Source organism: Camelus bactrianus, chromosome 8, assembly GCF_048773025.1.
Source record: "Camelus bactrianus isolate YW-2024 breed Bactrian camel chromosome 8, ASM4877302v1, whole genome shotgun sequence".
Classification (NCBI taxonomy): domain Eukaryota; kingdom Metazoa; phylum Chordata; class Mammalia; order Artiodactyla; family Camelidae; genus Camelus; species Camelus bactrianus.
Genome location: NC_133546.1, coordinates 12,531,926 through 12,557,313, shown reverse-complemented (window position 1 = coordinate 12,557,313; position 25,388 = coordinate 12,531,926). Strand labels below are relative to the sequence as shown.

The 25,388-nt window shown below is 34.5% G+C and overlaps 1 protein-coding gene across 2 annotated transcripts; it reads left to right on the top strand.

Moving 5' to 3' along the window:
* The first annotated feature begins 1,413 nt into the window (after positions 1–1,413).
* Positions 1,414–19,107, top strand: MYCT1 (MYC target 1). 2 transcript variants are annotated; one of them, XM_010965721.2, is made up of 2 exons: positions 1,414–1,612; positions 16,491–19,107. In XM_010965721.2, exons 1-2 carry the CDS (start codon positions 1,414–1,416, stop codon positions 17,000–17,002), a joined length of 711 nt encoding a protein of 236 aa, XP_010964023.1. In that variant the 3' UTR covers positions 17,003–19,107. The 2 variants fall into 2 exon arrangements, with proteins under 2 accessions (XP_010964023.1, XP_074224240.1); XM_074368139.1 differs by having other exon boundaries at positions 1,473–1,612; positions 16,582–19,107.
* The last annotated feature ends 6,281 nt before the right edge of the window (positions 19,108–25,388 follow it).

The following is a 25,388-nucleotide window of genomic DNA, read 5'->3' as shown; positions in this document are numbered from 1 at the left end:
AGTATGATAGTCGAGTATATGGAAATAAACTTTAGCAAGAACATTATAAAGATGAGTTTTCATATTTTCTCTGCGAAATCTCTAAATTTCCTGTAACATTCCATTATTCTCTTTTAGGTGTCTATTTTAATTTCCAATATATTTACAGTTAATATAAATATATCAAAATTAAGAAAATGAGCAGAAACAAGCTAATTTTGGAGAATTAGGACTGCAAAATTAATATGGGATAAACTTCATGTTAACGATTTTCAGAGTTTCCTAGAGCTTCTCAGGAATATAGCACTGACTTCATAAAGATGCTTATTGCTCACGCTAAATCATACTGTGATGACAATTAAGGTGAATGCAAGTTACGTAAGAGTTAATGTTAGAGTTAATCGAAGATTGAGGAAACCAGATCCCTGAATGCAGTTTAATGCAGTCATTAATTACGTTCTGGCACTGTTACTCCTACTTTCAATGGCTTCCCAGTGCTCAGAGGATCCAGTCTGAGCTAATAAAGCTTGCAGATAAAGACTCTTGAAATTTTAACTAACCTACATTTCCTGAACAGTCTCATGTAATTCTTTCCTATGTCCACACTTGCCACTATAGTCACACCCAAATACCCACAGTGTGAATTGTAATGAATCTTCTCCTCTGTTTATGTTGTTCTTTCTACCTTATTACCCTTTCTCCACTTGCTGTAATTGTTTTCATACTGTTATACTCAGTACCAAGGTCATCACTTCTCCAAGCAGACAAAAATCACTGTGATCAATGTACTCCTGATGATAGCCCTTAACCTCTGTTGGAACCGAATGTTGGCATTAATGTTTCCCCTGTTTGCTTTTCCATAGGACCCTTCAGCGTAGAAACTGATTTTTCTCATATTCACCTATCAATTGTAATAAAAAATTAAATACAAAATTACATTACAGATTAATATTTATAAATTAAAGAAATAACTTTTCAAAATTAATATACTAAATAGACCAAGAGTTGTTAAGAATTTTAGTAAGTAACTGAGATTTATAAAGAATAGGTAGTAGATAAAATTAATTGTACTGGAAGAGAATATGGATTTCTGAAGAATTTTCCCTCCTAACTTACTATGTAAATACAGATTTCAAACCTGGGAAAGCAGTCTATTTCTTTAGTCTATATAAATTTAGGCCAAAGTGCTGTAGCTGAGAGTCAGAAATCTTCCTCTGTACCTCTGTAGGAGATGAGGAAAGAACAAGACAGGGGACCTCTAATCCCCAAAGCAGTTTGGAGACAGTGGAAAGGAGGGCACTTAGCAACGTAGCCGAGGAAATGACGAGAAGGAAATTGTTTTGTGTCTCAGGAACCATGTGGAATTCCAAGATAAGGAAAACAGTTGCTAATTTGAGTATAAAAGCAGGAAACATGATACACTTATTTCCTTTTATGCAAACACAAGTATATGAGGGGTGGTGTGAAAATTATTTTTCTCTCTCTCTGAACCACAAAGACATAGAATTCAAAGTGCTTCTTTTGGACATACTGGCTTTTCTTTCTTGTTTTCTTCTCCCTCTCCTATTCCTTGTGGATATTATGGCTAATAACACAACAAGTTTAGGGAGTCCATGGCCAGAAAACTTTTGGGGTAAGATATTCTTTAACTACTTTAAATTTGAAATTAAAATGCAAAGAAATGTACTGCATGTTATTGAAATATTGGAAATCTCAGAGACATTTTGTTTACTGTAAATTGATTACCTAAAGCTTTCATAGATACAATGCAAAAAAAAATTTGTTCGGATGAAATGTCTGTAAGGTGGGCTATGAAGTGATTCCAGAAGAATCTGGGCAACAAGTATAGATTTTGGCTGATGTTATGAAATATAATTAGAAAATAATAAGAATATAAGTGAGAAAAGAGGTGGAAGTAATTGCTGTTTGGAATGTGATAATGTGGATTTTGTTGGAAAATTAAGTTTTGTTTGTCTTAAGGTTCTATAGATATGTACCTTACTTAATGAACCTCAGAATTTCCATAGAGATTATTTTAACTTGCATTGTCAATGTTATACAATGTTTAAATTTCCAAAGTGAATCCAAACAACAAATCCGTACTGGAAGAGTGTGATGACATAGATAAAATAAGAAATCATATAATGAAATTAGAGGAAAAAATTGTATTAGAAAATGTTAAGTGGAAATAACATCACATGTAACATTACAAAGAAAACCTACCATGAGGGGAAAAAGAATGCTACAAAAATTCTTTTTGGCTGAATTCAGAGGCAGCTTCTAGACAAGTCTGAGCAGCAGGACAGCGCTGAGGTCAAAACCACCAGACTTTCAAGGCTAGATTTAAGGGGCAGAAAGGCTTGGATGTAAAATTGACATGTATTTTTGGGTTCAGGGAAATTTTAAAAATAAAGGGGGCAAGTTGAATTAAATTCAGAAAAGAAAAACTTTAAAGGAGAAAACGGAGTTTGTGAAGAGATGGATAGCCTGATTGATTGATCTAGAACAAGGTTTTAGTCTCTGAGAACTATTTCAGCTTTTCTGTTGTGATTCCAAGGGACATTTTGGGAGCTATCAGGTGACCAGTGAGCAGCCGTGCTGCCTGCCCCTAACCACCTTACCTGGTGGTCCACCATCACAGAATGTGCACGAAGGGAGTTAACTAATTCCTTTTACCATCAACCATTTATGTTTGCTTCAAGCCTGAAAATAAGAGGCATGAGTAAACATCCTAATATAATTATTATAAAAATTAAGAAGCAGAAAGTAAACTATACCCGCACATTGTAAAGAGTGGCTTTGGTAATAAGTTATTCTAGGTAGACACCAATAGACAATAAGCCTTTGAATTGTGAGAGTCTTAATTATATGTGTTTGTTACAATACTGTTTGCTGTCCTCTTTTACAGAGAAAGTGATTATACTAAACACAGGCTGAAAAACAGCTAGTGTGTTAGTGTGTTTACACAAAACTCATCACTGCAGAATCAAGTAACTGTATAAATTATTCAAAAACAAAGTAACTCTTACTGCAAAAAATAATCTGTCAAAGCCAAATTTATCTTTTTCAGATCAAAGTTAAATTGCAGGTTTAATTAAGGACTGAAGGAAAAAAATCATTATCCACTAACTAAAACATGGATAACCATTATAAAATAAACCCAAATTAATAACAGAATATTTAATTGGAGTCTATTTACCAATCTTAATTTTTTTTAAAATATAGAAATCTATGCTTAATAAGGAATTCAAACTTATTGTTCCAAAGATAGTTTCTAGGGTTTCTTTATCTTACAGTGTGAATACAATGGAAAATAGATGGAAATAATGAAAACCAGGAAGGGGAGTGTTGTATCGATAAGCATTAACAAAGCCAAACAAATATGTTGAGCAGATATAATGTTATAATGTTTGATGGCATGGGGAAAATATATTAAAAAATCACACTATTTCCTTTGGGGTAAAAAATATTAAGTTCAAAGTGCAAAAAATGTATATGTGAATATATGATGCAAAATTTTTCTAAAATATAAATGCTGATCTTTTACATTTTTATTTCTTTTTGTATCTAAATTGTTATCTATCTTGATCACTGTCATCACAAAGATATTATTTGAAAATCTTGTAAATGTAGTGTGATACATTGTTTATTACTTCTGAAATCAATTGTCTGCCTGGGATTTTGAATTCAGAGAATAGACAAAGAACAGTTTAGAAAAGCAAAACTTGTACATTGAACCATACAAATTTCCCAGACTTAGGTTGCATAAAATTTGCTTTCCAAATATAATTTTCCTGGTTTGCTTTAATGAATGTTGAAAAATAAGATAATGACACGAGGTTATTTCCAATAACGATAGCTTGAATTTTCTTGGTAATCCCCCACGGAAACATTACATTTTGCACAAGCATTGCAGTAATTGGTGCAATGGTTGGCAATAAAATTGGCCTGAGAGTGACAACACAGCTGAAGGCCATACCTTGCATTTCTTACTTTTACTTTCTTGAATGCACTTCCCATCCCTATAAACATCCCATGGAAACAGCAGAAATATAACCTGTGAAAGTTTGCTGCACTCTGCTTTAATGAAATAGTAGACAAGTGTCTCCAAGCTTGGTTAGTCTCTTGGTATTTAAAGTCCTAAATAGAAGACTGTTTGGTTATACTTTTTGCCTTCTTATGCATTTTCTCTCTTTTGGCTAGCATTGTGCAAAATTAGGAAAGTTATTGGTTTAAGAACTTGTATTTATTCACCTTATTTAATCCTCACCAAAACTGTCTGTCCACAAGAAGATTATACTATTGGAGGAGATTTTGTGTCCATACATATGCAAATGTATGCTTATGTTGTTATGAAATAACACAAGATAGTATATGGTAAAATGACAATGATTGTTATTAGTTAAAAAAATCAAATATGGAAGATATGGTTCCTAATTCTTCTTAAAAAAAAATTCCTATAAATCAGATAAGGTTCAAATAGGGAGATACTTCCAGTAAGGACATTTTAATCATTCAGTTTTCCTATATTAACTTATTATTAACTCATTCATTCATTCATTTATCTATCCAGCTCATTAATTTAATCAGAAGCATTGACTGACCACTCCTTACATATTAGGCAATGTGTCAGGTGTTGGTGAGATAAATAAGGTATAGTTGGAGAATTTCAGGGAGTTCAGGAGAAATGTTATCAGCAAATATGCAGAAGTAAAAACACACAAGTCTTATTTGTGGAGAAGTGAATGGTTTGAGGCAGATTTGTGTAGTTTTTTATTTTTAATTTTTTAATTGAAGTATAGTCAATTTACAATGTTGTGTTAGTTTTAGCCAAGACACGGAAGCAACCTAAATGTCCATCGACAGAATATTGGATAAAGAGGATATATGTATTATATATGTTACACACAATGGAATACTACTTGGCCATAAAAAAGAACGAAATAATGCTATTTGCTGATTTATAGTTTTGAATGTCAATGTAAAAAGTTTCACCTGATTTAGCATAATTATTTTCAATTTAGTTACTTCAAGTCTCCCCACTTTTCTCTGCCTTAGGACTTTCCTCTAAATTTGGAAATAGGGTGCGGTTGGGGTGGAAGCTATATATTATCAAGAGTATCGGAAGGAGAAGGTCATTGTTTCTTGATCAGGTTCTGATCTCCTCTGACTCTGCTGATGGGTATTTCTTATCTGCTTTAGGGGCATTGTCCTTTCTTCTTGATTCCACTGCTGGGGGCTCTTGCAGTACAATCTGACTTATATGGTCCATGCAATATATGTAATGGCATGGTTTTTCCTTTCTGTATGCCCTTTCTGGTCTACTGATCCTTGTTCATGTACTTTTCCATCTGTCTAAGTGGCACAAAACATGTTGAATGTTGAATGATCGATCTTCCATAACCCTGGGCTACAGGCACCTCTTGAGGTTAGGCTGTATATCAGAGATGGAGTGATGGCCCCTTTTCCAGAGCACTTACTGGTCACATACTTTATAGCTCTTCTTCTCTCTCCAAAACTTCTCTTTTTACACAGCTTCTGAAAATTGACTTATGCATTGAATGCTTATGCCTATCCCACCCCCAAGTCATATGTTGAAGTCTTAACCCCAAATGCAATGTCATTTGGAGATGGGGCCTTTGAGAGGTAATTCGGGTAAAACTAGAGGATGGAAGTGCCCATAATGGGGTTAATGGCCCTATAAGAAGAGGAAGAGATACTGCTCTCTCTCCATCTGTTTGTGTGCATGCACTGAGGCTAGGACGTGGGCTCTTACCAGAACCTGACCATGCTGGCACCTGGATCTTGGACCTCTTAGGCCCCAGAACTGTGAGAAATAGGTATCGTTGTTTAAGTCACCAATCTATAGTATTTTATATAGCAGCCCAAGTCGACATAAGCATGACTCCTAGCCCAAAGTTTATTTTTCCAAGTACTGTTTATTGTAGCAAAAAGGGATGTTCCTGACTCCTTTAGGCTCTTAGCATTTTGAAACTACAATAGACAACAACAAACAACAAAACCACTGTCATCTCTCAAATGTCTAGTGGTCACAGTAAAACAATTGATTTTCAAGACAATCATCTATTCTATACATTTAATAATCTTGTTAGTCATTCTCAACATCAACGTTTCCTTTTTTCTGTGTATCCTTGATAACAGCCCTAATCCTCTCCAAGATAACTGAAGAGATGGAGAGCTGTTCATGGATTTCTTGGGCAGTTAAGTGCTGTCAAGAGGAGAAAACTTTGGTTAACAGCTGAAAAGTTGATTCCTTAACTTGTAGAAAACTATATCACTTTGGGCTCTACTCCTGATGGGAGTAAGATGTTTCTGGAGAAGTCAAGGAGGGAAAAGGTTTATGGGCTGGGCATACACCCCAATGAGGTTCTTTACTTTCCCTCTTCTCAAATAGTAAACAAAGACCGACTCTATTTCAAATGCATATCTTTAATTTGTATTTTTAGAGCTCTTGGATATCTATGCATCATTTCATATTAACAGCCTACTAATTACTTCCTTTATATTGGTTATCTAGGAAGTTTGAAAAACAAGTGTTTACAAATGCTTGTCTTTAAAACTGCTGCATCTCAATTCCACAGAAACAAGTTTGAAAATTCATCTCTTACTGAACTCCATGCTCAGAGATTGTTATTCAGTAGGTTTGAGGTAGAACTTAGAGGAACATATTTTTTAATAGGGTCCTGAATTTCTACATCTACATGAATGAGAGAAATTTGCCTGTAATAAGTAGTCTTTTCTTGTGATAGCCTTGTCAGGTTTTGTATCAAGTTTACACAGACTTCCTAAAACAGGTTGGGAAATGTTTTCTATTATCTGGAAATGTTTGTGTAAGACTGGCATTGTTTATTGTTTAAATGTTTGAAAAATTTCACCAGTGTATTTATCTGTAGTTTTTTAATAGAAAGGTTTTAAATGACACTTTATTTTAATTTTTTATTTTTTTCCCAAATAAATAGTTTTTATTTCCCAAATCAGTCCACTTTCAATAAAATTGCAATCACTTTAAGGAAAATCCACAGGAGAGCATTTTAAAATATGTTTCTGAAGATGATCACTAAATGGTCCACATGAATTCCAGGTATAGATTTCCAATCATTTCACCCTTTGAGATAGCACAGTCATCTGACAGGAAAGTGTAGTATATCTTTCTTTCTTTCTTTTTTTAATTGATGTATAGTCAGTTACAAAATATGAATCTTCGGTGTACAGCATAATGTCTCAGTCATACATATACATACATATACTTGTTTTCATATACTTTTTCATTAAAGATTATTACAAAATATTGAATATAGTTCCCTTGTGATATACAGAAGAAATTTGACTTTTTCTTATCTATTTTGATATATGGTAGTTAATATTTGCAAGTCTTAATACTACTCAGCTATAAAAAAGAATAAAATAATGCCATTTGCAGCAACATGGATGGACCTGGAGATCATCATTCTAAGTGAAGTAAGCCAGAAAGAGAAAGAAAAAATATCATATGATATCACTCATATGTGGAATCTAAAAAAAGAAGAGCTAATGAACTCATTTATTTTTATGTTTTAATTGAAGTATAGTTGATTTACATTGTTGTGTTAGTTTCAGGTGTACAGAAAAGTGAGACAATTACACACACATATATATTAAAAGAATATATAAAATACATAAAAGAAAAGACTCTTTTCTACTATAAGTTATTACAAGTATTGAGTCTAGTTCCCTGTGCTGTACAGTAGGCCTTTGTTGGTTATCTACTTTATATACAGTAGTGTGTATACGTTAATCCTAAACTCCTAATTTATCCCTCCCTCAGTTCCTTTAACAATATTACAGTACTCAGATTTTCTATGGATTCTTCTATTAGTTTAGGGCAGTTTGTGTTTTCTGGGAATTTGCTCATTTTAAGTAAATTTCTAAATGTATTGCCTTAAAGTTGTTTATGCTCTCTCATTTGTTTTTCTAAAATTTATTATGAAATGTTCAAATATACAGAAAAATTTGAAAAACTTTATAGTGAATATTTGTATCCCTATCACTTAGATTCTATTATTGACATTTTATAATGCTCATTTTTATCTACTCATCTATTAGTTTATTCTTCTAAGTAAGTTATAGATATCCATACACTTCCCCCTAGTTAATTCAGCATGTATATCATTAACAAGAATTCAATATTTTTCGTAGTTATTTTTTTCCTTTTAGGGCCAAATTTACACACAATAAAATGTGTAAAATGAACAAAAATGAAGTGCACAGATCATAACTGAGCATTTGCTGAATTTTGACAAATACATAACACACCTACGTAATCCAAACCTCAATCCAGATACAGAACATTATCACCCACCCAGAAAGTTCCCTGATGACACTTCTTAGTCAGTCCCTGTCTACATCATCCCCAGAGGAAAGCACTAGTGTGTATTTATTGAAAAAAAAAAATCTGCTTATAAGTGGACTCACCCAGCTTAAACCTGTGTTGTTCAAGGTCAAGTGTATTTCTGTCTGTGTGAGGTCGTCTCTACTTTTTTTTTTCCTTTTGCTATTACTTTTAATAGTAATAAGAGTAGCTCTTTGGAAGCCCAACTCAGAGTCTAGAATGTTGCCCAGAGTCTGTCTTTCTTGGTGTCACCTGAACTCCAACTCCTGTTTTCCAAGCCTACTGAGGTTGCACAGAGTTCTACTCAGATTTTTGCCTCTCTTTACAGATTATTGTGATGAGAGATTGTATTTCTTTGGAATTTGCGCCCTCAAGTTAGTGGTTTTGGTAGGTCTCTGATGGCTTCAATCTGATTTTTAAAAATACTTTTGATCCATATTTTATATTCCATCCCAGTGGTTTGAGACACGTTGTTTTGTCATAGACAGAAAGGGATGGTCTACCTTGTTCATATGGAACATAACTTAATTTACCTTCTGCCCTAACAATACTGTTGACTAATTACATTCAGAGTGTGACTTAATGCCTTTTGCCTTTGGCCAGAACCACTTCCAGCTCTCCCAGATTTTTGCTGTTTGTCCCACAATTTAGTGTCTAGTTTCCAGTAATCTAGAAAGAGAAAAGAAAATCAAGAGTGACAGCCATCAGAGGTGGAACAGGATGAAATTTAAATAAGGTGTTCAGGGAAGGCCTTGGTGAGAAGGTGTGAGCAAAGATCTGAAGTCACCAGGGCAGATGGCTGAGTTGAGAATTTCAGGAGTAGGTGCACAGCCAGTGCAAGGCCCCAAGTCAGGGGCACATGGGATGTGTTTAAGGAATGGCAGACAAAGCACTGTGGATGGAGAGGATGAGCTGGAGGAAGAGTAGAGATATGCACAGGTGACTGGGAATAGGTCAGGCTGGAACTTCAGGGCCATTTGGGGGAGTTTACGTTTAGTTTGGGAGAAATAAAGGGTTTAGTGCAGAAGAGTGATGTGTTTTGACTACCACTTTCGAAGGCTCACTCTGGCTACTGTGTTGAGAATTGAGTGCAGTTGTGGGAAAGGGAGCAAGGAGGGAAGCAGGAACCAGACAGAACCCTACTGTAACATCCCAGGTCACAGATGACGGTGACTTGGATCAGGGAGGTGGCAAAGTGGATAATGAGAAGTTGAATTCTGGATATATTCTGAAAACAGAGCAGTAGGATTTTCTGGGAGACAAGATACACATAGAAAATACTTTGTTTAAATTATGTAGTTAATAACATTTTCTGAACTTTAAATATTCTTCCTAAAAATGTTTTTTTGCCAAAATCTTATTGTCTGAACCATCCTCCTATACACTTTAAGTTGGGTACCAAGAACAGCGTAGCCTATTTCAGTAATAGCTGAACTTAAGGATTCTTATAATTGCAAAGGGTTTTTTTTTTTTTTTTTTTTAATTAACCAATGTTCTATTGTCAAAGATAAAATCACTTTTCAGGTATGAGAACGATTCAACTCAAGGCCACTAGGTGGTGACCTTGACTAAATTTTGATACTAACGGACAGAATTGTAGGTATGGATTAATTAGATTTACTGAAAACTAGATTCAATATTAGAATCTTAGAATTGGAAGGCACTATAATGACCCTAATATATAGACCAAGAAAGATCAAATGACTCAAGAAAGTTGTACAATAATTGGTAATAATAACTGCCATTCATTGAGGACTCCCGTCACATGTTACTAAATAGGATAGTAACACTTAATTGATATGACACCTTATTAACGTTAGAGTTTGTTCCTTTTTCTTGTGTAGGGAGATCTGCATTTTTAAAGCAATCATTTGATCTCTTTAGTTGCACTGTACTGGAATTATATGAAGTAAAATTATAGCTCCTTTTTCCTCCCCTAACTGTTGAGAAATAAAAAGGCAAATTGACTTCATAAAAAGGAATATCTGTGCCAATGTATTTTTCAGATACATTTTCTTTTACAGTAGGTTTTTCTTTTCTAAAAAAAAAAGAGGGCTCCCAAAATTTATTGTCAAAAATCTACTGGAATGGAATTACATATGTGAAAATTTAAAGCTGAATGGCCAATAGATCCTGTATTCATGATATATTTTATGGATTCTATAATTTGGGTCAGAAAAAGCATTAACTCTAGTTAAATAAAAAGAATCTCTACATGGTCATTCAGGAATAGGCTGTACCATAATTATGACTTGATATTTCTTTCTTATTGCTTTTCTGTATTTCTACACTTATTTTTGCATTTTGGATTTAAGGGAGCTTAACAAGATAGGTAAGTTTTTTTTACCATATATTTCTGCAAGATTTAGAGAGTCTTATGTCATTATTATCATTTGTAACTATTAAAAAAAATTTCACATCTAACAAGGGGATAAGAATTTTTGTAACGTTTTCTAAAAAAGATATTTGACTGACTTTATGGGTTAGGAACTCATTTTCATGGTATTTGCACTCAACCAAACAAGAAAAATTAAGCAAATTCATGTCATAAGTAGTAAGTTTTTTTATGTCATTTTTATAACTTCTATAGCTGCATCTTATCCTACTTTATATTCATTCAGAATTTAAATCGTTTATTATTATATGTATAATGTACATGTGATTCTCATGTACATTTAAAATATATTATTTAACCCTTTTCAGATTTCTACCTTTATATAGTCTTCTGTTGATGATAGTAATATGATATTTTGAGTCATAATTACCTTGTCATTTCCCCCAAATTTGGGCAGACAATATGTTCACAGTGTCAGAGATATTATCAAGCATTAGACAATAATTATTTAAAATAGATTTATTGTCAAATTGCTCTCCTGGAAATATTGTCCTAGTTTTATAGTGCCACCAAAGTCATTTTTTACTCACAAAACTTAAATTTGTCATTGAAGAAGATTTTGGTGGTTGAACATATTCTTTAGCATCTTGTTTACTGGAATTTGAATTTTATCCTTGTTTTCTTAGACCAGAACAATATATTTTGGAAGTCAGATAGTCATCTGACATATTAATACCTTTCTCACCCCATGTGTTTGGGTTGTCTTTGCAAATTTTCTCAATCACTTCAACAGACAAGATATTATTTTCCCTTGATCTGCATTTTAAAAGTTTCTAATTTTTTTTCTTGAAATGAACCTTATGTTACTTTTTGCTATAGATTAACCATTTGGAACATTTTATTGGTCAGAAGAGACTGTGTTGGAGAGGCTCAGAGGGTATATGCACTGAGACCGTTAAGAGAAACACCTGTAAACTTCAAATGCTTTTATCGGGGAACTGAATCCATTTTAAGATTTTGGGTTTTAATCTCCATTTAGTTGAAATAAAGTAAATATGTCTCTTTAATCTCATCTATTATGTCTTCTTATAGCCTTAGAGATTAGGATCCTCAATCAGGCCCTAGTGGCTACATAGGTTTATACACAAATCAAAGGCATGCACTTTGCAAACCTGAGTATTTGTCATCTCATTTCATGTCATACAGGCAAGAAAGCAATAGTCCCCGACCAGTGCTAATTGTCAGTCTTCAATTTTTAAAACAAATCAAGTGTCAGTTCTACCACATGAGCCTTAGACTCTGTTTCAATATCAATAAAATTAGTAGGAGTTTGAGGTAAAGCATTTTTAAGAGTTTATTTTAGTTGAAACCTTATATCTCTGATTCTCTATCTGAAGTTGTTGGTATTTAAAATTCTCCAGTGGAGGCTGTTGACTCAGGGAAATATGACTGTAGAATACATAGCACTGCTTTACTACAATTCCCCTACATATTTCTGTTCCAAATCTGGTATTATAGAGGTACATTTTTAATGTATTTTAAGTTCTTCACTTTCATTTTCGATAAATATGAAAATATTGCAACACACCAAAGAAATAAAGCATTTCCCTAATTAGTTGTTTGACAATTAAGCAATATAATACACTTAAAATGATGTCTGAGACCTATAAATTAAATTAATTAAATTAGAAATGTGCATTATTATTTATCAAAATAATGAAATGAAAATAGAATTGCATTTTGTAAACTATATTCCTGCAACATCAAAATTTTCTTAATCACAGTTTTAGTCAAGTATTTCTAGCTTGGAATAATAGAAGTTCAAATTTAGAAAGGAGTTTACAGTTTACCATCTAGGTCTCCACCTAATGCACTATTTTTTGACTCAAAAGCACAATAACAGTTAGATGGACAATAGTATATCTCTCATTTTTCTATTCTAAATAGGGAGAAAGAATTTCTGAGTGAGTATTCATATTCTTTGATTAAAGTATTTTTCACGGTAATCAATTATGGATTCTCTGGAGTATAAACTACTTAATGAATAAACTCTTCCAGGGACAAATGATCACTTCATAATTTACAATAATAAATTATTCAAATTATGTGTAATATGTCTGACAAGAACAAAAATTGTCAAAAACTCATTGAAATAAGGTAAAATTAGTATTTTCTTAACCAAAAAAACCAAATTTAGTAAAATGCCTCGACTCACATACTTATTTGGAACGAAGATAAAGGACTTGGTTTTATGAAGTATTTGAGTAGTTCATGATTTTTATTTAGTTCTTTTCTAAGAGCAATTAAAATATTTTTCAGTGACAATCAGAATTTAGGCAGCCATTATAAGCAACACAAAACTTAAAGGAAGTTTAATATTAATGATTATAATGCAGATTCAAATCTGCTCTAGCAAATCTATTCTTTGATAAACTATTATTGCATAATTGGAAGTTTGAGATTGGCCGCTGCAAACTACTACGTACAGAACAGATACACAATAAGGCTCTACTGTATAGCACAGGGAACCATATTCAATGGCTGGCAGTAAACTGCAATGAAAAAGAATATGAAAAAGAACATATACATATATAAATATATATGTATAACTGAATCACTATGCTGTACACCAGAAACTAATACAACATTGTAAATCAAAAACATAGAAATTAAAATGAAGAAAAAAACTATTACTGCATAAAATGGCAAAAGCAAGGAAGGAGATGCTCAAATTTCTAAACATTAAAATTTAATCTGATTATTCAGTTACTGCTACAAAAAAATGTTATTTAGATCTTAGGAGCCAAAGCTTCTAAACCTCAGTTTATCACCACTACCCACCTTACTTACTTCTTAGGGCATTACTTCTAGGACATTAGATGATATGATGCTTTGGAATAATTTTTACATTCTTCTGACTTTGGATCTCTCCTGACCAGGTTATTTCTTTCCTATTCATACTACAGCTTCCCAAATTCCCATTATTATTGCATGTTTAAGTGGATGAGTTATATGAAAACCACCCTCCCCAACCCACGCCAGAACCTGGGAGTCATTCTAGGTTCATCTTTTGCTCAGTGTATCAAAGTGTGGTGTTTTTACTGGTTGACTTTTATTTTTAGAGGTTGGTGGTGGGGAAGGATTGTATGTCCTTTGATTGTTTTTTGTTTTGAAGGATCGTAAATTTCCCCCTCAGTCTTGCCTCTTTTCTCCTTCATTGTGTAGTTTCCAAAGAGCATCTGCCTTTTTCTTTCTTTTTTCAAACAGCTTTATTGAGATATATTTTACTGACCATATAACTCATCCACTTAAAGCATACAATTAAATGGTTTTGTTATAGTCACAGAGTTGTGCGACCATCACCACAATCTAATTTAGGAACATTTTGTCCTTCAAAAAGAAACCCTGTTTCCATTGGAGGTCCTGCCCATTCCCTCCCACCTCACCCCCAGCCACACACAATCACTATATAGAGAGTGATTCTGGACATTTAGTGTAAATAGAATCATAAAATATGTGATATTTTGTGATTGGATTCTTAACCTTCTTCTCCAGTAGTCAGTGTACTCATGGGACAGAACACTTCTCATTATTTTTGCAGTATTTCCAGAACTGCCCTTCTTCTCTGTGATGGCTTGTGGGAGAAGCATGGGATATATAATTTACTGGTTTCTGTTTTTCATTGTTTATTTTCTAGGTAACTTGAAGTTTGGATTTTTTTTTTTTGTCTTCCACATATACTGAAGGCATGCTTTTGTGTATTTTTATTTGATCATCTTGTTCTCTATTGTTTTTTGTAAGAAACATTGGGAAATGCTGATTTACATGGTTTCTTTGCTTTGGCAACCCAGATTTCCCATAATTCTTTTTTTAGGTTCCAAATATTTGGGGGCACTGATAGTTACAATTTAATTTGAAATTTTACTATATTACCAATAAGGCTAATTTTAGGTTCTGACTATATTTATTGCTTTTTCCAGATAAAGCCTAACTCTGTGAAACTCTAGTCTCAAGAGATTGTACTTTAAGGCTATGAATCAATATTATTTTGATGAGAGACGTTTTGGAAGAACAATGCTTGGTCTAGAAGATCTGTCATAAACCATCTCGTATTTCAGAAGTCCTCTTCTTATTATAAAGGATTTATTGCTTAGATTTGATATATAAACAATTGTTTGAAGATTTTGATATAAGCATTTGTGAAGATAATTGTGAAAATAGGACATAACAAATGTAATCTTCCTATAGGAGATAAAGGTGACAATATAAGGTAAAAGGACACTAAAATCTATCCTAAAATTAAGGAGCAATGACTATTCTTTTGTACTAATTAATATTGGTTTGCTTTGTTATATCTGGATTATAGATTTTGTATATACTGTCATAGATTAAACAATAAACTGGAAATAATTTTGGCAATCATAAAATCTAAACCCTTCACTTGAAAAAAGTAATAAAATCAATAAGTCTAAACAAATTTTATAAAAACCATGCAGTATGTCAGGAATAGAGATGAGTTTGGAACCCTGAATCCGTTAACTTTTGCTATGAAACAATCCACCCCAACACATAGTGACTTAAAACAATCATTAACTTAGCTCATGATTCTATGGGTTGGTAACTTGGGCTGGGATCAACTTGATGGATTTTCTGCTGGTGTTCTTTCCTGTGTCACAGTCACTGATTGGGTTGACTATATTTAAAATTCAATACATACTGAATTTCCCAAACAGAAATTTAAAAATTGTATCTAGGTATCTGGAAAAAAAGTGTGGAAATGCACAGAATTTGAGAGAGAATGACAGGCTTTGGGATAGTGGGGAAATCAACAAGGCTGTGGGTTAAACCCTGGGGTAGAGGGTGAGGAAATGTGGTGGGTGATAAGGCTGGTGGGGTCTTCGAATATCCAGAGTGTCTTTCCATTCAATGCAGGAACTCTGTACCCAGTTTTATTCAAGAATATGTTTTTAGCTCACAAGAAGAAGCAGTAAGGTAGAATTTCCATTTGGGAAAGGCATCTTTCCCTCCTTACAATAGAAAATCTGAACAAATACAAATTTTGTGAATTGGAGGATACTGGCGTACAGCAGAGAGTCTATGGAGATTCAGGGGACAGGAATTTCATGATTACAACAAGGGTGTGATAACAGCATGAACCAGCTTGGGGACCAAGAGAGAGCCTAGTAGTCTGCACAGGTTATGGTATCAATCAGTCAGATACAGGTGACAGTCCAGAAGTTCAGGAAATCTGACATAAATCAGTCAGCCCCCCAGATGGTTCCAGCCCAGCACTTCCTGTCTCAGAATGAGCACAGGAAGGGAGGCATCATTCAGCCTGCAGATGGGTGGACAAAAGCAGACAGAGGAAGAGGCAAAGTCAGTGTGACTATGAGATTCTTTACCAATTTTTGGCATGTTAGTTACTACTGTGACTCAAAAAGAAATCATCTTTGGACTATTGGCAACTTTAGAAAAATTTATGAGCTAAAGAATCGACTTTTTCAAAAAACGAGACTTTTTTATTACTTACTTCTGAAAGATATTAAAATAGCTTAAGCAATATGGAATGATACAGCTAAAAAAACGTTATTTTATATCCTTTATCCTTTTGCTTTGGTAAATGGAAGCACACCAGCTTCATTTATTCATATCCACCAAATACCATCTTCTATTTCCCTCATCCAAAATCTGTTTAGGTTACATATTCCAACGTAATCATTTGTATGTTGCCTGTGTATTTAGTTGAACACCTATCTGCAAATTACCTATTTGTTCTCTTTGTTTCAGAGGATCTCATAATGTCCTTCACAGTGTCCATGGCAATTGCACTTGTAATTGGAGGACTTATTTGGGCTTTGTTTATTTGTTTGTCTCGAAGAAGAGCCAGTGCCTCCATCTCCCAGTGGAGCTCAAGCCGGCGAACGCGGTCTTCTTACACCCACGGCCTGAACAGGACTGGATTTTACCGCCACAGTGGCTGTGAACGTCGAAGCAACCTCAGCCTGGCCAGCCTCACCTTCCAGCGACAAGCTTCCCTGGAACAAGCAAATTCCTTTCCCAGAAAATCAAGCTTCAGGGGCTCAACTTTCCATCCCTTTCTGCAAAGTCCACCACTTCCCGTGGAAACTGAGAGTCAGCTGGTGACTTTCCCTTCTTCCCGTACCTCGTCCACCATCAACACTTCCCACAGTCTGGGCCGTCCTGATTTCCACTGGTCCAGTAACAGTCTTCGAATTGGTCTTTCAACACCACCCCCGCCCGCCTACGAGTCAATCATAAAGGCATTCCCAGACTCCTGAGTAGGATGCTTTCACTTTCCACTTGTTTCTAATCGGCTAAGCAGAATTTTGAGGATGTGGCCCAGATGACTAATGAGTTTCCAAGCTGAAATACGAACGTGCAAGTTGGATATTACAATGTAAAACACATTTCTTTTGAACACATTGTTGTCTTTGTCTCACAAAATCTATCTTTCCAAATAGTTATATGTTTATATAGTTTGTTTTCAACATGAGGGTTATTAAAGATAGTGATTCTAACCTAAGAATCAGCCAGATGCAGTAACTATATTTTAGACTAAAAAGAGAATTCTAGATATTTGTGGTTTATAATCCTCATTCACTGTCCAATGTGACTATAAAGGGGGAGAAAAATCACTGTTACTTTAAAAATTTTTTTCCATCCTAAGAAATTTAAATTTTACTTTCTTTAGAAAGACAAGGTAGCTATTGTACAATCTTAGATTTTTAATGGATTATATGGATACAGATTGACAAAACAGGGGAGATTCTAAAGTTCCTTGATTCCACTCATTTATGAGAAGTGAGGGATCAGGCAAAGGAAGCTGAACTCAGTAGGTGTTGCAGAATATTGCAATTTTGACATTTATTTTTCCTCTAGACTCCTTTTGTGTTTTTTCCAAGAATAGTTATCCACATCATTAAGGCCAAATCTTTGGATTTACTCACATGATCATTTGACTTCTTCACCATTGTGGTTATGCTGTTACAAAAACAACAGAAGATCCAATTCACTTGACCTGCAAACAAACTAACATTGAGCTTGCGTATTTCTTAAAGGATAAACTTTATTTCTTACATTTAAATCTAGCAAGTTATCTAGGGATCTTCTGTAACTTCACAGACAAATAAGGAAGAGCCCATGGAGAGAAAGTTGTCAAATAGATGTTACAACCATGAAGAATCCTCCTTCCTGGTTTGGCTCATCCGTTGTCATTTTTTGTTTGCTTCTCTATGAATTTCAACCTCGGATTCTGTGAAGAGTCTTCATATAATGGTTAAACTATGCCAAACGGTCCTTGGTGCAGACAGTTATTTAAGGAGTCCACCTCCACAGGTAGCCACCCTCTTAAAGGAAGGTACATCCCCCATGTGGGTACCAGAGAGCTTCAGTGGCCAGATGCCTGTGGCTACCCTTGTTCATTTAAGGACATGAGTTCACAGGATTATTACTCAAAAGACCTGTGGCTTGTTTCTGATATAGTGAATATTTAGCTTATATTGCTGCTGCTTTCTCTGAATGCTGGGATTTTCAGTGAAGAAAAATGTATTCTCATTATAGTTTCCGCAGCGCTGCAGTCCCAGCTAATAGTGTCTGAATATGGCTCATGAATGTAGTAATTTTTACATAATAAAAAATTCTGTATGGGGGCGAGGGTATTGCTCAGTGGTAGAGTGCATGCCTAGCATGCACGAGGTCCAGATTCAATCCCCAGTACCTCCATTAAAAAAAAAAAAAGATTCCATATAGTATTTTCTTTATTGTTTTTATTTAGCTTACATTTTCTATTGTTCTTCAAGGACAGTTATTCTTAATAATGTCTATAGTAGATGTCTACAGATAGATGCTCTCTAATACCATTTACCTTAAGAAGAAGGCAGGAAGGAAGATAGGAAGGAAGGGAGGAAGGGAGAAAGGGAGGAAGGGAAGGAATGAAGGAGGAAGGAAGGAAGGGGAAAAGAAAAAAGTACTTGCGGGGTATCCAATTGTAAGTTGGTTTTTAACAAACTTAGCAGTTATTGTATAGCTACATAAGATTTCAAGAGATCATTAACTTTGTAATAAGACTATATTTTGCTTGTATGTCATCCTTAATGTTTAACATGAGAAGGCAACAGAGTGTATGCTTTTTATCTAGAATTTATATTGGGTGTGAAAACTGCTTCCTATCTCAAACGAGGAAAACGAAAGCAGAAATTCTCTGGTGTATTTAACCATCTGGCAGAATCGTTGCCAAGTTGTGAAGCGATCAAAATGAGTACCTTGTAAATATTGTGCAAAGTATGAAATGTGAAGTTAAAGCAAAAACTGGAGACGTTTTTAGTTATATTTGTTTTATTTGAAATACTTAGTTGATTATGAAATAAAATTAAACTGATGTCAATTTTGATTCACAGTTTATTTATGGAACAACCTATGACTATTTCCTACTTGCTTTGATATTTTAACCCAGTCTAAACCATCTCTATAAACTATTCCAGAGACACAAACCCTATTTTATCTGACAGTGTATGACAGAAAAAAGACAGATCACAGGTACATGAAACAGAGTTTTTAATGAATTAATATAGATGTAAAATAACTAAGTTAATTTTTTGTTTTTTAAAATATTTTATTGAAATATTGTCAGTTTACAATGTTGTGTCAATTATAAATATATTTTTATTAAAAGTTATTTGTTAAAAACATTAATTTAGATTCTTACCTCACTAGATAAACAAGCAATTCCAGAATTATTTAGTTAAGTTTTTTAGAGGATTAACTTTTTAACTGAGCTATAATTGACATGTAACACTATATTAGTTTTGAGTGTACAACATAAGGATTTGATACATGTATATATTGCAAACTGATCACCACAGTCCAGTTTAGTTAATTAACATCCATCACCACACATAGTCACAATTTTTTTTCTTGAGATGAGAACTTTTAAGATCTACTCTCTTAGCAACTTTCAAATACACAATGCAGTATTATTAACTGTAGTCACCATGCTGTATATCACATCCCTAGGGCTTATTTATTTTATAACTGGAAGTTTATACATTTTTTGACCACCTTCACCCATTTTGCCCCTGCCTCCTGCCCCCAACTTCTGGCAATCTGTTCTCTGATATCAGCAGAAAGTCCTATTGGTTCAATTGGAATTTTGCCTAATATATTAATGTCTTGAAGCAATTAGGAATAAACTTTCTCAAATTAAGAAAAAGAACCCTAACAACATATGAAAACCACAAGAAAAAAAACTGAAGATCTGCAGAAGTGCCTCATTTTAGTGCAAGAAGTGGTTGATTTACACAAGGTGAAGAAATAAAGCCAGAAATTTCCAGAATTAATTAGCTACTGGGTGATGGGAGCAGAAGAGGGCTAGTTTGATTCTCTTTCATGGTGTGAGAGTACAGGGCACACTCTTCCATCTGTCAAAGCCCCTGCTGTTCTGAAAACCACATTCCTTTCCCTGACTATCCTTCCACATGAGGATGGCAGGGACAGTCACGGCATCAAATGTAACCTCACTGATGGGTCTAGGAGAAGTAGAAGGCATCTGGTCCTCTGCAAAGGATTCCGAGAGTCAAGCCAGTATCTCTCAGGTGGTTAAAACTGTAAGACATAAAATTTAAAAGCTTTTTCCTGCCATGCAATAGGGAAGACATTAAACTGATCACAGAAAGAAGCAGGAAAAAAAAAAAAAAACCCCAAAACCACGGAATTGCCAGTGGATTTGAAGCTCCTGAAGGCTGGTTGTAGACGTCTCTCTCCTTCCTAAGGCGTGGGTATTGAGGTCTTTCTTGGATTCCACTGAAAACTGCAAACGCTTTCTAGCAAATTCTCATTTTTATATAAACCAAACTGGGTTACATTACAATATCTTGTCAAAAAGGTTTCTAATGAAATTGGTATTTAATACATACTGCCTTATTTCTGAAGTTGATAAATGGAGAGAAAAATGGGCATAAGGATATTGTAAGAAGTTATATTAGAAACCGACAGTAAAACTAAATATAGAGTATCTGTCTTAGGAAAATAGGCCTGTAGACAAATAACAGATTATAGCAGATGGTAGAAAACAAGGAAGATAATGAAAACTAAAGAGTGAAAGAGTGACATAAGATGTCAGAATTAAAATAAAATCTATTACATTCTTTACAAAATTAATACAGATGAGATAAACAACACAAAATAACAGCTTCTATGGGATCAAAAAATTCCAACTGCAAGCCAGTTGTAAATCTTGCTTAAAATGAAGTGATTCAGAAAAGAGGTAAGTAAAAGGATAGGCAAAGATATATTAAACTCTACCCATTATCAATATCAGAAAAAGTTGAATTTAAGATGAAATATGTGAATAGAAGAAGGAATATTACTTCATAATATTACGGATCATAATCCCAATGAGGATATAAATTATCTTGAGTCTTAGTATGTGATACAGCACCAAAAACGTCTTCATAAAACAAACTACAGACACAGTGAAGGATATAGAGAAATATTTAAATATCTGAGGGGACAAGCTTTAATTATAGATAGGAAGTCTCAATTTTTTAAGATATAAAAAATTAAGACAGAAAAAATTGAGATAGATTAAAATTGAGATCGATTTTATATATAAATTAACTTAAATATTCAATGTAATTTCAGTCAGAGGCCTTCCATAGGGGCCTATAATTTGTCTTATTTTTGTATCTGTTTTTGATTGTCTTTAACTTAGATGAAGACAGAAAGTCATGTTAGAAATAAAATTTAAGGGACAAAGTCATTAAAATTCTGAGAAAGAAGAGTAATGAGAAAGGATTTGGGCTATTAGATATTAAAATAGTTTTTAAGCTCAAACAATCATGCAACCAAAAAAAAATAATGTACAAATCAACCAAACAGATAAACAATACAGAAATAGAAACAAGTATGATTATAATTTCTAATAAATGAGCAAAATTGATTAATAAGTGTTTGGGGCAGAAATCTGGAAGGCCACAGAGAAAAATCTCTCACTTAAAATATGTTCAAAATGAATAAGAAATGTAAACATTAAAATGACATAAAGATACACAATAAAAATAGGAAGATATTTTTAAAATATTTACATGGAAGTAACTTTTCTAAGTGAGTTTGGATAATGTGAGTTTAGCTTTTTTAAAAAGTTTTGAAGGTTCATTTTTTAATAAATGAATAAATCTGCTCTGGAATGAACTCTCCCCCAAAACTTGATGTAATTAGAGGGCTTACCTCAACTGTTTTAATTCTTTCAGGAATCAAACTAATGTGCTCCCTGTCGCCCAATATGCCCAGTTTTATAGTTTGTTTGTGGTCAGAAGGTAACTCTTGTCCTTTTTATCTATTGTGACTGCAGGTGGAAGTCTCTGAAAAGTTGTCGTTCTTTAAAATAAAGAAAATGATGAAACATTCCCTTCCCTGGCTAGGGGATGCTATTAAACCCTGTTAAAATACAAATTATGAACTGTAATATGTGCCATATATATGTTAATAAGTTAACAACCTTAGCGTGGATTAAATAGTCTACAGTTTAATATAGAAAAATAATATCTCAATGGAAAGTGAACAATGGATCAGGTAATTTGCAAAATGAAAGTATTAAACTACCTAATATGGCCTTGAAAATTACTTTTCTGAAGTGTACTTTGGCCATATAAGTGTAAACTATAAAGACTCTGAAGATTACATGCATTTGCCCTGGGAAAGTAATTCTAGGTAGTTGTTACAAAATTTCATATTATAACTTCCTTCCTCAGGTGCCTAACAATTATTAAACCAAAGCCTTCACTGAGTAGGTAGCATACAAAACAACCTCCTTCCCCCAAACCCAAACTCCAAACCAGCTACATCACCACTGGACTAAGAAACTACCCTTGACCTGGAGGTTGCTCTGTCATCAACTGACTGATGAGATGAGTTGGGATTTGAATTTACAGTCAGAGAGAGGGTGAGGGCACATTAAATGTTCTCACTGTACTCCATGAAAATCAACCAAAATTTCTGAACTCAGACCCTGGTCACATTCTACAAATGCTCAAACAGAAGAGTCTGGTGGTCGACCACAGAGCAGGCACTAAAGAGGAGTTACAAGTAAATGGTAGAAGCTAGAATCAGAGGTCATGGAGAAATGAGAGATGAAGTGGGTAGTATAAAATTGACCTGGGTGAGTGAACAAAGTGAGAGGAGAGAAAGGGAAGCAGACCATCAGAGAAAGATGACTGTGGTGGGAAGACAGAAAGAGAATCTTCCCTGCTTTCCCCATAGCTCTCTAGTTTCTAGCCCTGTCTTTTTTTTTTTTTTTCCCCAAGCTATTTATTTATTTTTCTTATTGAAGTAGAGTTGATTTACAATGTTGTGTTAGTTTCTGGTGTACAGCAAAGTGATTCAGTTATACATAAATAAATATATTCTTTTTCATTATAGGTTATTATAAGATATTGAATCTGTTCCTTGTGTTACATAGTATGTCCTTGTTGTTTATGTATCTTATAGTTAATAGTTTGTATCTGCTAATCCCAAATTCCTAATTTATTCTCCCCCACCCCTTTGGTAACCGTAAGTTTGTTTTCTATGTCTGTGAATCTGTTTCTCTTTTGCAAATAACTTCATTTTCGAGCCCTTTCAGAGATGGATTTTGTGCTCCCAAATTTCACTTGTAGTGGATGGGTATTTCATTTGCTTGGCTAACATATATGTTCATTTTGCTCACCTAATTTTCTTAGGGCAACTATTTCATTTGATGGCATCTTCTGGTGACTCTCAGTCACCGTTCCCTACCTGTCCCTATGCCCTCTACTCTGCTTTTCAAAATGGAAAAAAGTCCCTCTGTCAGTCAACATTCCACTAGTGCTTTTAGTTTCATTCCCTCTTGCCTTCTTAATTATTTTACTGTTTCAAATATCCCTTCTCTCTCTGGTATTATCAATACTTCTATCTTAAATTGGGATCATTGGAAACAGATTCTAGTTTGTGTGCAAAAATTTGGAAGGAGGCCCTCCCGGGAAGAGTACCTATAAATGAGTGAGGGAAGCAGGACTGGGCAGAAGGGAACATTCAAATGAAAGGCATTTCCAATAGAGATTTCAGCCAATCGTGTGGAAGAGCTAGGATAGTCCTTCAGAGTTGTCCCCAGTTGAGGCAGACGGCTGGGCAGTGGTTTGGGTTGGGGTTAGGATCAGAGCTGAGTGAGCTCTGAATGAGGCAATATAAAGACAAGCCCTGTAAATAGGGTTTTCAGGGAACTAGCTGCCAGTCATATTAAATTGTGACTATTCCCTGAGCACAGGGGTTTCAGAGGAACTGTAAACTGATAAAGATTCTCTCCTTGCCAAAATTCTACCCAGGCGCCCCTCAGCTCTCTTCTCAACTAGGCTCTGATTTTTTTTTTTTTTTGAATGGGTTTTTTTTGTTTGTTTTTTTTTGGTAGGGGGAGGAGGTAATTAGGTTTATTTACTTATTTATTCTAATGGCAATACTGTGGATTGAACTCAGGACTACTTTTTTTTTTTTGGCTTTTTGTTTTTGATCAATTTAATTTTTTTAATTGAAGTACAGTCAGTTACAATGTGTCAGTTTCTGATGTACAGCACAATGTCCCAGTCATGCATACACATACACATATTCATTTTCATATTCTGAACCCAGGACCTTATGCATGTACGCACTCTACCACTGAGCTAGATTATATGGTCCTTCCCCCCAGGCTCTGACTTTTAAGCTTCCATTTTCATCTCTGCATTATCCAAATTTAGCAAGAATCCTGCTAAGTCAGTTTAGCCATATTCCTCCATTCTGAGTATCTGATGACCCTTGATATGGAATCAGGAGCATCACCCCCCAAAATCCTCCAGGTGATGTCTGATCACCCTGCCTGCCTTTGATAAGAATCCCCTGAGGCCAATTTAGCCAGAATTCTCTCCTAATTGTGGAGAGAATTTCCTGTTAGTAATTTTCCATCCACTGACCCCCAACTCTGCTCCTTGACCATAAATTGCGATTTCTCCTTATTGTATTTAGAATTGAACTCAGTTCTATACTGAGGTCTCTTTTCCCCTATGGCAATAGTTTTTCTGAACAAAATCTGTTTTTACCACTGTAACTACGGTCCAGCTCTGTTTATTCTTTGACAAAAGTCACTTTGACTTCTCCAGTGACTGTTAGGCAGTTGGTTTTCACTGATACTATGGTTGCAAGGCTGCTTATTTTCAAGGCTACCAGAAAACTGACAAAGAGGAGCTGGGAATAGGCAAGTTAAAAATGCCACACAGCTCACTGTTCTTCTCAAGACTGTGTAGTTTTTCTTGAATCAAGGCTCCTTGAGTTGTTGTAAGTCTTTTGTTAACTTCCAGGGTATTGAAACTGTTTATAATTTGGGCCAGTGACCTCACTGTTGTTATGAAGGTGAAAAATTTCTGAGGACTTCCTTCTGTCACTCTAGACGTCCTTCTGCTTATCCATAGCTTGGAGTTTAGATAAAAGTGCTGTAAAAATCTCCTGGCATGAACTGCATAAATCCTAAACATTAGAAACGGTGCCTATCATTTCTTTACTGGAAGATTGTAGTGATTTCTCCTGGTTCTGCTTTTCTTTTGATGTGAAATGAGAGTCAACCATCCTCTGGGAGGAGCTGGCTGGTTTTAATGGCATACCCTTCCTCAACTATGACTCTCTCGT

Excerpts from the sequence above, each read along its gene's own strand:
- MYCT1 (XM_010965721.2), top strand. The coding sequence starts at position 1,414 with ATGCAAACACAAGTATATGAGGGGTGGTGTGAAAATTATTTTTCTCTC. Across the intron at positions 1,613-16,490 it reads ATGGCCAGAAAACTTTTGGG|AGGATCTCATAATGTCCTTC; the intron begins GTAAGATATTCT and ends TCTTTGTTTCAG.